This window comes from Meles meles, chromosome 1 (assembly GCF_922984935.1).
Source record: "Meles meles chromosome 1, mMelMel3.1 paternal haplotype, whole genome shotgun sequence".
Classification (NCBI taxonomy): Eukaryota; Metazoa; Chordata; class Mammalia; order Carnivora; family Mustelidae; genus Meles; species Meles meles.
Window position 1 is genome coordinate 130,614,482 of NC_060066.1, and position 15,815 is coordinate 130,630,296.

At 40.2% G+C, this 15,815-nt stretch overlaps 1 protein-coding gene across 5 annotated transcripts in view; it reads right to left on the minus strand.

Moving 5' to 3' along the window:
- The window catches only part of CDC14A (cell division cycle 14A), a 198,373-nt gene that overhangs the window by 154,163 nt on the left and 28,395 nt on the right, over positions 1-15,815 (minus strand). For all 5 annotated transcript variants that reach the window (XM_046006231.1, XM_046006240.1, XM_046006223.1 and 2 more), the window contains exon 3: positions 3,694-3,769. In XM_046006231.1, coding sequence (XP_045862187.1) covers positions 3,694-3,769 — 76 coding nt within the window. The remainder of the gene's footprint in view (positions 1-3,693; positions 3,770-15,815) is intronic.

Consider the following 15,815-nt stretch of genomic DNA (forward strand, 5'->3'; position numbering starts at 1 on the left):
CATGAAAAATAGCAATAAATCACTACCTCAAATCATCAACCTGAAAAAATTACCTTTTGATAATATAAAAATTAAAAATTTAGAATGCACTGCAAAATATTACCTATCTACATAAGGTATCAAATAAAGGAGAAAAAAACATAAAAAGCTTTATTGGAAGAAATAAAAATTACCGAAGTAGAAAACAAGACATGCCTAAAAGAACTAGAAAACCACACCACAGAATTATTCTAAGTTGTAACTGGTTAAAATAGTGCCAAATTATTCAGAAAAGTAGAGTTTGATGACCAAGTAAACACCGTCATATCTGGTGTTTAAAATGTCACCAACCAGGGCACCTGGGTGGCTCAGTCAGTTAAGCGTGTGACTTCTGCTCAGATGGTGGTCTTGGGATCCCAGGATGGAGCCCTACACCGGGCTCCCTGCTTAGGAGGGAGTCTGCTTCTCCCTCTGCCCATCCCTCCGGCTCGTGTGCACTCTCTTTCTCAAGTAAATAAAACCTTAAAAAAAAAAGGTCACCAGAGCAGTTTCAGCAGGGTAAGTAAGGCAAAAGTGAGACAGAAAAGGATTAAGAAATCAGTGCATAGTGAGGATGTCAACAGTGAGGGCAGGGTATTCTGAAACCTCCAAAGGCAAGAGGCTAAAAGAGGACCAGTTAAGTCAAGGGGGATCATGAAGTCAAGGGGCTCATGCTAAGATCAAGAGAAGTTTCAGTGTGTCTGGGGACCCTATGACAGGCACTGGGGACACAGAATTAAATGTCATATCCCCACCTCCTAGGAGTATCTAGTCTAGTGAGAGAGGGCAATGCCAACGGGTAATTATAATTCTTCAGTAACAGAGATCTGCACAGAGAATTCTGGGAAAAGGGGAGGCACCTCCCACCTTCTCCCGTAGGATGAGGAGATCCTAGAAGGCGTAAAGAACAAGGAGTGACCAAACCAGAGAAAAGGCATTCAAGTCAGACTGGACGTCACAAGGCATCATGTGGAGCAACCGCTGTGGCTCAGGGTAAAGTGTGGGACTGGGCCTTGCAGGAGTACTGTGATCTCCAGGAAATCAGTGAGTTAGCGCATGAAATCATCCACTGGGAAAGACACCAAGGATGGCAGCTGTCAAGGCAATCAAGACGAAAGGCATGGAAGCAAGGTACCCAAAGGTCTCACCAAGACGGGTGAACATGGGCCATAGACGAGAAACACCAACAGGGAGCCTGAGGGCCTGGAGACTACATGAAGGTGAGAGAGACAGAATGCGGGAGGTACGGAAAGAGAAGGATCCATTCAAAGCAGCAAAGTCTGGAGTCTGGGTTCCTGGAAGAAAAGCAGCTGGAGTGGCAGTCACAGTCCCTGGAGCAAACGAGGCAGAGGAGTCTCGAGACACCTGTAGGACAAGGTGAAGTCAGCTGGGGCAGTGTTGTGAGCACACCTGGAAAGATTATAAACCACAGCAGCTCTGCTAGCAAAGAAGGTGGAGAGGAGCAGGAATAAGTCGAGAGCCTTGAAATCGAGCCCCTACTTTACTTTGCAGCTTTGAGCAAATCACCTGCCTCTCCTGGGCCTCCCCTTCTGCACCAATAAAATTAGCTGGCTGAACTAAATGGTCATTTCAACTCCTAAAATTATTTCATATAGCTTTTGAATATGGAAATAATAGCTAGAGGGCTGAGAAGGCGTTCATAAACTAGGTTGAAAAACTCTTACTGTTATTTCTTACCCAAAGTCATAAATATTCCATTAGTAACTTTCTCCAGCATAAGACATTACAATTTGCAAAGACTTTTTAAAAACGTATATTTTCTAATATAATCCTAACCACCCCCCCTCTGTGGGAGCTCTAATCCCAGAGTTATAGCCAAAGAAACTGAGATTCCATAAGACTGAAGCAGCTGTAGCTTTGGATTGGTAAAGTCAGTCTTTTTCTCCTAATATAGAGATTCTATTTGGATGCTTCGAAATAACCCATGACTTATTAACCTTTGGGTTTTGAACATTCATTCCTTCAGCAAGTAAAGGGTGCCCACTAGCTGTATCAAAGCTAAAAATGTCCTTCTAGGAATCCATCAGATTACCTGATCACTGAAATGAACCAAGGGATTGCTAAACTCTATTAAGCTTTCATATAATGTTGAAAGAAAGCTTTGTAAATGAAAACAAATTGAAACAGGTCCATGTATACACTTACCTCTAGGGTTTGGTTCTGAATATGGTAGAAAAATAGCCTTACTCAAGCCAACTACTCTTATGTAACTGGTGTAAATAGAACACCAATTCAGAGCAAAAATTTATTTTCAAAATAATTTCTCTTCTTTTCAATCTTCTAAATAATAGTCAGGTCACAAATTGTTAATTATAATACCCAGTTCATACCAACTACATACTAAGAGGGCTAATCAAGAAAACAAAAAAAAAAAATTCCTAGGTCCTCAAAAGGAAGAAATAAGCTTCAATTATTTATGAACTACCCTTTCCTTGTTAATTCATCTACTAAAAATTCACTTTATGTTTTTATATTAAATCCTTTTTAGAATATTATTTGTTTCCTTGGTGATTATAAAGTTTCAACTTTAATTTCTAAACTATAGGCAGTAGCTTCTTTTCTGAAGAATGTAGATCAGTTAGAGGAATTTACATACAGCTTTTCAAGTCAGATAATACTTTATAAATTAATTCTTTAAACAGTTGATTCCAACAGATCTTCTGTTATAAAATGATTGACTAAAAAAAAAAATCTCTTTGGTATTCATTCTTGACCATTTAGCATTTTCAGATCAATGGCAAAAATCTGTGAATGCACAACATATTTTACAGAATATTCTCTACCACAGACTGTCTTATACCTAAGTTCAATAAAAATCAATCAAATCAAAAGATGATCACCAAACAGCTAATATATACAAGGCACTGTATTATGTCACATCAGTAACATTTTACCCAGCAAAAAGAATAATGACCTGAGCATTATAATTTATCAGTCATCTTTAACAGCATGCTAGGTGGTATTTGACCTTCCAAACCAAAACATTACATTTAAGATCCTCATTTAGAAAACTGGAAGAAAAAGAGAAATATTCCTTTCTATGTGATGAAATAAATTTACCAAAACCAGGAGTATCATATTGCTTTTCCTCATATATGTTGGGAGTTTAAGAGGGAAAATAAATAAATAAATAAATAATATAGATGAATACCCCATGTATAACCCAAATTCTGTCATAACAGGTAAAGTCCCTGTTGTATCACTACTAGTTCATCAATCTCAGCTGTTAATTCTACAAAGATGACCTTCAAGAAATATGTAAAAATTTCAATATTGATCAGACAGGAAAGGCTCCAGAGCTTCTGCCATGCAGGGATGAGTCCCTTAATCACCTGGTTCAGAAAAATCATCCTAGAAAGGAATTTGATAGACTCATTCATTAAACAACAACCTGAAAGGATTTGTGCTTTATAATAGTGATCACTATTCCAATGACTTCATTCCAGCTCACATTTCAATTCATCCTGAAAAATGAAAGAGGTTAACGTGTCCTTTATGGAATACTCAGGTGGATCAGTTTCAACTTCTGGGTGAACTACTCATAAAAATATCCAAAGATCAAGATTACCTAACTAAATGGTGTGTGCACAGCAATCCCAGTGGTCAAAGTCCCAATGTTTAATACCAAAACATAAACATCACTGTAATACTCACTTTCAGTTTCTTGTTTAGTTTACAGCAGTATCTGTACACCATTGCCAAGTTCAGAGGTCCAAAATCTGCATAAAAACTGAGATTTAAAATAAAAAAGTAATATTTAGTAGAAATATAATTTTTGGTAACATCAATACTCATTTTCATTAAAATTGCAAACAAATTTCAGTTATCATCAAGAATAAGGTTCAATATATAATTGATTCATAGAGGCCAAATAACTCATGGTTTCACCCTACAGAGGAGCACAAATCACTATAAACAGTCTCCAGTCTCTTAACAGGGAACTGTTTGGACAGTTCTGAGTTCTACCTCCTCCTGTCTCCCTGTCAGACACTCAGGAAAAGGACTGAAAAGCAGGCAACGAAAGAAGCAACAAGAACATAACACGTATGTTCACTTCCTCCTTGTACTTATCACCTACTCATACACCAGTTCTAACTATTCTCCTCAAACACTGCTCTAAGCTCTCAAGGATCTTCAATCTAGAGGTCTTCTTTCAGTTTCCTTCTCCTTGAACTTTGCATCATGTGACACACAGACCCTTCTCCCTCTCCCCACCCGGGACATCTCCAGGCTACAGTCAGCAGTCCGCAGTTCTCTCGTACCTACTATCATGAATTTCACGGGTAACCCAATAGAAGAGAGATCGACGGCTTCCACACTTGAGACCCAGCATCAGCCTTTTCATCTTCAACTACCTCCAAACCTCACATTTACAGGTCCTTCCATCACCTGGAACTCAGAACATCTAAAACTCAACCCATCCTTCCTTCAAATCAGCCCACCAGACTCAAAACATTTGCTTCTGACAGTTACTCAGGCAGGAAACCTTGCAATCACAACAGGGCAACAAATAAATATCAATTTAATTCTCATATACCAGAAATGCCACTACTCTTAAGTGATCCTTTGCTTGTCCATTTCCTATGTTAGCAACAAAAGGGCAGAGCTTCTTCATCTCACATCCTTAATGTTTAAATTCTGCCTCTCCCCTGCCCAATCATCCTGTATTACACTCTGAAGATTAATCTTCATAATATCTCATGTATCTTCCCACCAGTCTAAAATGTTTAATGCCTCGTTGCTCCCTTCAGAATAATTCCTTGGCCCAGCAGTCAAAGCCCTATACCTCATGCCCCTAGTTTCCGGGATGACCTTATCTCCTGAAGGGCCCCATATAGGATCTGTATTCCAACAACCACGTCCATCCCTTATTCCCAAATACTCCATGGCATAGTCTTAATCCAAGGCTCAACTCACACTGGTCTCCTTGGCTGGCATGCCCTCCTTTTTCTCTTTCTGCTCCTCTCTAACTCCCTCAAAATCCAGTTCAAATCCTACCTTTCCAGTCACCCTTGGGAAAAACTACCCTTCTCTCAAAGTTCCCAAAATTTACCATCTGAGACACTACTACATAGTGTTGAATTAGCTTTTTTTTTTTTAAAGTATAGATCCTACCTGCCCAACTACAGAGTAAGCCTTTCTCTCTAGGGCTGTATCTTATCCGTATAGGTTGAGAAGAATATCTTGCTCATAATAAAGAACTTCAACGAATGAGTCCTCATTATGACTATTTTGCTCACTAATGCTCAATTTCACTAGACCATAAATTTACTAAATATCAACAAGTTTCCCAAAAAATCCACCCCCCAAAGACCTTCATTTTGAGGGAGTCAAAAAAGTCAATACTTTTTTTTCTGCTACCTAAATTAGAGGTAGATATGTCACTACACGACATCAAATCTGTCAGGAGCCACTTGTCTTACACAGGAATACTAAACCTGTATATATTTTTTAAGATTTTATTTCTTTTATTTTGAGAGAGTAGGCAAGAAAGCATGAGCAGGGGGGAAGGGCAGAGGAGAGAGAGAGAGAGAGAAGCAGACTCCCTGTTGAGGAAGAAGCCCGAGGAAGCGGGGCTTGATCCCAGGACCTTGAGATCATGACCTGAGCCAAGGCAGACACTTAACTGACTGAGCCACCTAGACGCCCCTAAGCTTGTATATTTTAACTACATTAATCAAGTTGGTAATATTTTGGAACGTATATTCTAGGTAACACCAAAATTAGCTGTCCCTATACACAAGCTTCATGAGAATTAAAAACACAGAGTTGCCAAAGAGGGAAACTTGCAATAATTTGATGTAAAAAGTTATTGATATATTTCTAAAGTTCCCGGTATACTGCTGTGTTGTAAGTATAAATGAAATACCTATGAATCCAAAATGAACTGTTTATTATACCTAATTACTGACCCGTCTTGGATGGTCAACAAGAATCCACTCAAATGAATCAAAATGAAAAAAATCTAAAAATAAGCACCTCCCAGCATGATGAAAACAGCCCTGTTTCTATTACAAAGATTTCTTTGTCCTTGAGTTATTGGAAGCAACACTCTTGGCTAATATATCTTGTTTTTTCCTACTCAAACATGAATGCTGAAAGATAAGGTGAATCTAGAATTTTTAGTTATGGTTCTATCAACTTTTTAGATTCACTTTGAATAAATTTCAGGAAAGCACAAAAAATTTGAAGCATCTAATTCCAGTTTCATACTAACCATTAGAAGCCAACTTCATTTTCTTTTTTTTTTTTTAAAGATTTCATTCATTCATTTGACAGACAGAGATCACAAGTAGGCAGAGAGGCAGGCAGAGAGAGAGAGGAGGAAGCAGGCTCCCCGCGGAGCAGAGAGCCCGATGTGGGGCTCGATCCCAGGACTCCGGGATCATGACCTGAGCGGAAGGCAGAGTCTTTAACCCACTGAGCGACCCAGGCGCCCCCAACTTCATTTTCAACTACAGTTTCAAACTGTATAGTTTCTAACTGCAAAGCCCACTTAGCCACCTGTACTTTTGGAAGCAACATGGTTAACAAACACACCTGTTTCACCAAACATCAGATAAGTAAACTGGTATACTCCAATAAGACAGGAAAAAGTACATCAAATACAAACCATGTCCTTAAGTTGATCTTAAGGTGGCCAATAGCCACCTGTGGCATTTAAATTTAAATTAATTAAAGTTATACACCCTATTTCTATTGCAGCATTATTTACAACAGCTAAGATACGGGACCAACCCAAGTGTACACACACAGATGAATGAATAAAGAAGAAGTGGTGTGTATGTACACACATAAACACACACACACACACACACACACATACACACACACACAGAGGAATATTACTCGGCCATAAGAAAAGATGAGATCACACCATATGTGACGACATGGATGGACCTAGAGGGTATAATGTTAAGTGGAGTAAGTCAGACTGAGAAAGACAAATACCATATGACTGTACTCATATGTGGAATCTACAACAACAAATGAATAAACAAACACAAAGCAGAATCAGAGAGCAAACAAAATGGGTGAAGAGGGGTGGGAGATATAGGCTTCCAGTTATGGAATGAGGAAGTCATGGGGATATAAGCTACAACACAGGGAATACAGTCAACGGTGCTATAAAAGTGTTGTAAAAGTGACTGACAGTAGCAAATTTGTGGTGACTGTAGCATAATGTATAGAGATGTTGAATCACTATGTTGTACACCTAAAACTAATGGAATATTGTGTCAACTATATTCAAATAAAAAATTTTAATTAACTAATATTAAAGTTAAATAAATTAAAAATTCAGTTCTCCCGTCATATTAAGTAGCCCATTTCAAGCATTCAAAAGCTACATGTAGCAATGGCTACTGATTTGGAAAATGAAGATATAGACAATGTTCTGCAATGACAGAAAACACCAATCAAGATGAAAATATAAGAGGAGAACAAAAATAACTATAAAACACTAGAGAAATTGCCAAGTAACCTGAGTGAGGTAAGGATAAAGTCTTTGAAGAAATTGTGGTCCTTCCCCTTCAGAGGCTCACATAGCTCCCAACAGTAAAATTGGGCTCTGGGAATTCCTCTCCCCTTTTGTTCAAGGAGGTCATATTTCCAAAAAGACAATTAGAGACCTAGAGCAGGGGAGGAGAGAAATAGAAGAGGATCCTGGCCCCACTCTCCTCCACTGTCCCTCAAAGAAACAAGCTGCGGAAAGAGCATCAGACAGCTACACAGAAGACGCTATACCTGCATCTTGACCACGACACCAGGTAAAGTGTAGATGAAAAGCAACCTGAACCCAGAGTTTCCCACATCACAAGATCTTGAAGTTAAGTGGGCCGGCTTTCATATTTCACGAAAAGGGGAATGAGCCTCAAGTCATACTAAGAAATGCAGTCAAAACCTTTGCACAGCCAAACGCAATTTAAAACAGGTCTTCAAAAATCAGAACTGCTGGGGTACCTGGCTGTCTCAGTGGGTTAGGGCCTCTGCCTTCGGCTTGGGTCATGATCCCGGGGTCCTGGGATGGAGCCCTGCATCAGGCATTTTGCTTGGCGGGGAGCCTGCTTCCTCCCCTCTCTCTCTGCGTGCCTCTCGGCCTAATTGTGATCTCTGTCTATCAAATAAATAAATAAAATCTTAAAAAAAAAATCAGAATTGTTGCAGGCAAATACAAAGCCAACAAACTCTATCTTAAGGCCATTTTACATATTCCTTCCTCATAAGTGTTGGCATTTCTAAGAATATATATGTATTTATAATAATATAGTTTTATGTTTTTATATTGTTTTCTGACTGGCTAAATACATTCTGAAAATGTCAAGATCATTGGGGGGAAAATGGTCATAGCTGCTCACACTGTTCTGGGTTATCACCAACTTTGATACAATAAAGTGCCATGAATAAAGAACACACCTTCCAACAACAAGCTTCTTTCTTTTCTTTACTTTTTTATTTAAATTCCAGTTAGTTAACATAGAGTATTAGGTTTGAGGTGTACAATATAGTGATTCAACATTTCCATACAATACCTGCTGCTCAGCACAAGGGCTCTCCTTAATTCCTGTCACCTATTTCATCCATCCTCCCGCCCATCTCCTCTGTGGTAACCAGGAGTTTGTTCTCTATGGTTCCATAGTATGTTCTCTATAGTTAAGGGTCTGTTTTGGATTGCCTGTTCTGGATTGCCTCTCTCTCTCTCTCTTTTTTTCCCTTTGCTCACTGGCTTTGTTTCTTAAATTCCACATATGAAGGAAATCATATGGTATTTGTCTTTCTCTGACTTATTTGGTTATAGTCTCTAGCTCCACCCATGTCACTGCAAGTGGCAAGATTCCATTCTTTTTTAAGGCTGAGTAATATTCCTGTGTGTGTGTGTGTGTGTGTGTGTGTGTGTGTGTGTACACACACACACACCACATATTCTTTATCCATTCATCAACAGACACTTGGGCTATTTCCATATCTTGGCTATTGTAGGTAATGTTGCTGTAAGCACTGGGGTGTACATATCCCTATGAATTAGTATTTTGTATTTTTTTGGGTAAATACCTAGCAACAACGTGCTTCTTTACAAGAATCCTCCTCACGCGAGGTGGGGGAAAATGGAAACACATTTAATAAGCCAGACCATTACTAGAGAGAAATATTAAAATACAAAAACCAATTGATATCAATTGAAATAAATCAAATGTGCTAGAGAGTATAAAATATGTACTTGGGCAACTTGTAAGCAAGGCAGGAGAATGAAGGAGTTGGGCTCAGGGTAAAAGAGAAGAAATGGAAGTCATCAACCCGGGGAAAGTGAAAGAGGAGGGAAAATGGCAGAGATGAGCCCTGCAGAGATGTAAGAAAGAAAAACCTGAGGACAGAGGAGACTCCTAAGCCTGAAGTCAATGACACTAGATAGAGTCTTCTCCATTCTGGCAATTCCCAGGAAGAGGCCTCCAGAGCCACAGTCAAGCAATGGCTACCACTTTTTCTTGGGTAGGGGAGGGAGGGGTAATCTGGTCTCATTTGGGCTTATTTGGGCAGGGAAAACCACGGATATATTATTTGATTATTTCAGATACCTTCAGCTTTCCCTCCAAAGCAATGAAGGAACAAACCAACGAACTAATCTCTTATCTATTTGTAAATTTTCCCTTGTAGGTTGGCAAATTATGGGTCAAGAACCAGAATGAAACTCATGAATTATTCAGTAAAAATCAGTCAATCTGTCTTTTATTTGGTAAGTATAAATAGCTAAAATCAAATTCTTTCCTGTTTCAAAAGGAAAGAAGTTAAAAGAATTGGAGTCTTACAAGTAGGGAAGGGAGAGTCATTTCCTCCTGGGAAGAAAAAAGAAATGGAAGCCCAAGATCAGAGCAATCGTTTACCAGGGTCATCCACTGCCCACAGGGTCACCCAATACCCACAGGATCACCTAACATCCACAGTGCTGGCCCTACAGATGTGAAGTAAAATATAAATTGGGCCTAGAAGCTCTTTGGTTATACCCAAAATGTCTAACTCTTCTCATAGACTTATGAAGTGTATGACATATCATTATTTTGTGTTTGGTTTTTCAAACAAACTCTAATTTAAGTGGGTCCATTCTCAGATAAACCATTCCTTTAAGCACCATCGTATCTTATTCTACGTATCAGAAGAGTCATCTAAAAATTTTCAACTCCTCAGCAAAAAGATAAGCCATATTCCAACCAGCACTCATTCATTCAACAAAGTTTATAACCACCTACTCTGGGCAAGGCACTATAAGTTAGTATATTCATCAGAGTGCTGACAATGCAAAAAAAATTTTTTTAATTTTATTTATTTGGGAGGGGCAATAGGGGAGGGAGAGGGAGAGATCATCTTGAGCAAACACTCCACACTGAATGTGGAGCCTGACATGGGGCTCAATCTCACAACCGTAAGATTATGAAGATTATGACCTGAGCCAAAACCAAGAGTCAGATGCTCACCCAGGTGCCCCCACAAAAAAATTGTTTAACTTCTTAATAAATAGGATGGAAAAATTCCATAAGATTATTGTAAGGCATACCAACTCTTCAATTTTTTACCAGCACTGCTGACAGTTTTTGTCTATTCATTCACTCACTCACTCAAATATTTACTGAAATCCTGAAGACTGCTATTCCCTACTTAAAAGGAGCTCACCAACTAATGAAAAGACAAGTAAACATTATCACAGTGTGATAAATGCTGAGTAGCATAAGTACAGTGAGATTATGAGATTATATACAGTGAGTACCTCCAAAGTACAGTGAGATTATATATATGTGTGAACATGTATAAAATTTTGGTGACATTAATCAGTGCAGCCCGTGGGCTCTACACACCACCTAATATTTTCCCTATAACTGGAATATAATCCACACCCCTCCAGTGAGATGATAAAGTTCTTAATATGGCTGAAACTCATAATAATCAAATTTCAAAAAGGCTTCAACTGCTCAGCAAACACTAATCTAAGATCAAAGTACACTGCGAAGCCCTTATAACTCAAGGCTTACATTCAAGCCCTTATGGCGTAACAAACCACATACTGCCATTGACTTCCAGGGAAGAGAGATAGCACATCAGAGAAACTCCCCAGCTCCATGTCAGTCACATAGAGTCTGACAGAAAACTAAAGACCACTGGGAAGCAAGGGGTTTGAATCCCAACTTGATCACTCAGTGTCTCTGGGCTGGTGCCTTATGGGACTCCACATCGTCATCTCAGATGAAGCTACTGAATTAAGGCTTCTAAAGTTCTTTCCAAATGTTATGTCATATCATATCATATCATATATCAGCTTTCTAGTTATTATATACATTATAGGCTATTAGATATAATATATACTCTGCGTGTGTGTGTGTGTGTGTGTGTGTGTGTGTGTGTGTGTGTGTGTATACATACATACTAGAGTCTAAAGAATCTAAGATTCTAGGGCATCTGGGTGGTTCAGTTGGTTAAGCAACTGCCTTCTGCTCAGGTCATGATCCCAGAGTCCTGGGATCAAGTCCACTATCAGGGAGACTATCAGGGAGTCTGCTTCTCCCACTCCTTTCCCTCTCCCTCTGTCCCTCCCCTCCCCCCTGCTCATGTTCTTTCTCACTTGCATTCTCTCTCCAAAAATAAATAAATAAAATCTTCAACAAAGAAAAAAGAGTCTATGACTCTAGTTATACATATTGGACAAACCCATTCAACAGTTCACATGTTTCCCAAGGGCTACAGTCCCTAATGGATGCATTCCACCCTCCCAGTGTGTTGAGTCTGGCTACAAAGGCATTTCCTTCAGAATATCTCCTCAAAGAGGGGAAGAACCTCAGAGTTTCCTCCCTGCAATTCACTAGGCTTTCTGCACAGCTGGGGAACAAACCCACAGACCACAAAGTGGCTTCATAAGGTAGGAAGCTTGATCTCATTACCATTTATTTGCCTGCATGAAGTTTGACATTTGTTGAGATCATAAAGGAAGGGGAGAACACCAGTATTGACTCTGACTCCTGGTCTTTGGTACAGTATTCCAGGTTTTTAAGAAAGTCCACAACACCAGAAATATGAGGAAGTTTTCTCCGATTAGTACCTTCCCTCCCTGGGGCAAGGAACAAGGCCTTGCTGCTGCTATAAAATAGGTTAGTGTTGCCACTTTGCCTTAAAGTCAAACAACAGACTAGATGGTATCAAGGAAGCTTCCAGCATCAGAGTCTGTCATTCTGTGACTTCCCTCTTTGGAGCAAGTCAATTAATGAAAACCCCCTCTGAGACTCACAGTAATAAAAACAATAGGAGATTTCTTCAGGAATGCACTGGCAAAATTAAAATTCACTCCCACAGAAACATTCTCAAGCAGTATAAGTTAACCTCTTTATTCAATGGCAGATATTGAGGGAGAGAGGACTATGTCAGCTTTAATAGAAGACAGAATGATGACTGATGCCCTGTACCCTCCTCACATTTCATAAAGCAACTAAGGCCTTGAAAATGAAAATAATTGGAAGCCTGGACAGCTCAGTTGGTTAAGTGTCTGCCTCAGCTCAGGTTATGATCCCAGGGTCCTGGGATCGAGTCCCACGTCAGGCTCTCTGCTCTTTAAGACCAAATGTGCAAGGAGTCTGCTTCTCCCTCTGCCCCTCCTCCTATTCCTTCTCTCAATCTCTCTCTCTCTCAAATAACAAATAAATAAAATCTTAAAAAAAAAAAAAAAGGAAAGGAAAACAATTACTCTAAAACCCAGTGAAGATCATTATCACCCCTCTAAACACTTGGAATTAAAAGCAAAACCTTCATACTTGCCTGTGAGGCCCAGGCTGGTGCAGCCCCCTACCTCTCTCTCTTTGGGGCTTCATCTTCCTGGTTTTAATACCAGTAAGCTCCAGCCACGCTCTTCCTTTTAGTCCCTGCCTCAGGCCATTAGCACTTTCACCCTCCCAGGCCTAATTAACTTATACCTACACTTTAGGTGTCAGCTCTACTCACACTTCCTCAGAGACTTCTTCCCTAATCCCACACCCACCTTGGCCCTTGCCCTACTTCACACATCCCCCCACAGGCCAGGATCCATTGTTATGTGCTTCTTAGATCTCTCCTTCAGAGTACTTACAAATAATCCTATGTTTGAATATTTGACCAATATCCTCCCTATCACCCACTGGACCATAGAAGCTCCAGGAACATGGAGCTGGGTTCCAATGTGCTCACTGTCATGTTACATCCCTAGCACCTGGCACATAGATGACTGAGTAAGGAATGAAAGAGATGTGGTTGGTTCATCTGCAAAACCCCTGCCTGTTTCCATTTAATCCTTCTAAGCCATACATCAGATTAATGTGGGGAGAGATATCAGGGATTACATTTTATTTATCGACGGGCACATCATAAAACTAACTGGACAAAATTAACAAAAATGACCTAAGACATAAAGGCAGTAAAGGGGAAGAAGAGCAGGATGGCCTACCTCTCTGCTGCCGGGAAAGGTCTAGAGTCCAGCCCCACCACCCCGTTTCAGCCTGTATTTTTTTTTTTTAAGAATTTATTTATTCATTTGACAGACAGAGATCACAAGTAGGCAGAGAAGGCAGGCTGAGAGAGGGAAGGAGAAGCAGGCTCCCTGCTGAGCAGAGAGCCAACACAGGGCTGGATCCCAGGACCCTGAGATCATGACCTGAGCCAAGGCAGAGGCTTTAACCCACTGAGCCACCCAGGCGACCCCAGCCTGTATCTTTATCACCGGCTTGCTCCCGGGGTGGCCTGCTCCAGAAGTAACCCCCAGTCTGAAAAGACTCACCCTGACTATACATCACCCCAATTCCTTTTGTCTTAGCAGCCCCTTCAGTTCTGAGAGTTTGGCCGCATTAAAATCATCCTAAGCCTTCACTTTTGGGTTTTCTAGAGCAGCAGCCAATCTGCTGTGAGGCTTGTGAAACAGGTACAAAGTCGGACCCTAGTTAGGGGCTATCAGAAGAGAAAAGGCACTCTTTTACAAGCCCATCATTCACAGCTTTCTAGAAGAGGCCTTTTTAAACCTTTATATCTCACATTTAGGGGGAAAAAAAGTCTTTAACATTTCAAATTAATCCAGCTGCAGAGAATCAATAACTGACTACCAAGACTAATGTAAATGCTGTATCAATACCATGCCCTCTTAAAAGGAAGAGAAATGTGTACAGTAAGAAATCAGTTATTTGGGGTGCCTGGGTAGCTCACTCAGTTAAGCAGCTGACTCTTGATTTCAGCTCAGGTCATGATCTCAGGGTTGTGAAACCGAGCCCCATGTCCAACGCTGTACCAAGCATGGAGCCTTCTTAAGATTCTCTCTCACCCTCTCCCTCTGACCCTTCCCCCTTCACCCCCTCTGGCAGGCAGGCAGGCAGGCAGGCAAGCAGGCAAAGAAAGAAAGAAAGAAAGAAAGAGAGGGAGGGAGGGAGGGAGGGAGGGAGGAAGGGGGGCTAGGGAGGGAGGAGGAAGGAAGGAAGGATGGAAGGAAGAAAAGAGAGAGGGAAGGAGGGAGGAAAAAATGAATGAATAAATAAATCAGTTATCCAAGGATCCCCAATTCAGAAATCCCAATCTGGAATAAAAATGAGAATTATAAGTGAACCCTAAACAAAGTCATATTGTTTCTTCTAAAGCCTGCCACAAAATCCATGCTCTTTTTTTTTTTAAGATTTTATTTATTTATTTGAGAGAGGGGTAGAGAGCACCGAGAAAGAGGGAGAAGAAACAGACTCCCTGCTGAGCAGAGAGCCCAATGTGGGGCTAGATACCAGAACCCTGGGATCATGACCTGGGCCAAAGGTCCAGCTTAACCGACTGAGCCACACAAGTGCCCCAAAACCCATGCCCTTTAGTCATGTTTATAAGACACGTGTCTATAAGTCGTGTTTATAAGACTCACACAGAGTCTATTTAGTCTTATTTTGTACCAAAGGCTAATAAAATATGATGTCTGGTTTCTACGTCCATAGTATATTAGACTCATAAGACCGTAGGGAGGAGGAAGCTATTAGGGGCTGCTACACTGACAGTAATGCCAAAAGCTAACCCAATAGTAAGCAGCACCTAAAACGTACTCAACTCCTAGTAGTTAGCTATCAATAAAAACTGACTGAACAAATTAAAACCACTAAAAGATAACAAGATGTTTAGCAAACAGGTACCATCTGCTACATAAACAGAGAGCCCTTCATTCTTTAAAGCAGCTAAAACCATCCCTGAATTGCAGTGAAACTGTACAACCAATGAACTTATAGTAATAGTCTGAGTATTACAGAAAAAAAAAGATAAATCAGAAGCAGTAAACTCTTCAAGAAGGCAGAAATGCAGATTCACCTTAGAAAAGTTCCACAAGTTATAAAACTACTTTCATATTTCAAGATGTGACTTCCCAGCTCACTTATAAGAGCTGCCTCCCTGGAATGCCACATTCCCAAACACAACCAGATAAATGCATTACTAGAGCATATCCATCAAGGAGAACAAATGTGAAATAAACCATCTTTCCTGGTTCTCCAAAAGAAAATTAAATTTTATAACCAAAGAATAAGTCCAAACTAGCAAATTCTTCATCAATAGGATGTGAACATCTTAAAGACCAAAATATTAAAATGTATAGATTAATACATGAAACATTTTATTCAGGGGCTCCTGAGTTGGTAGAGCCTCTGCCTTTGGCTCAGGTCATGATCTCGGGGTCCTGGGATGGAGCACTGCGTCATCAGGGAGTCTACTTCTCTCTCTCTCTCTCTCTCTCTCTCTCCCTCTGCCCCTCCCCACTGCTCATT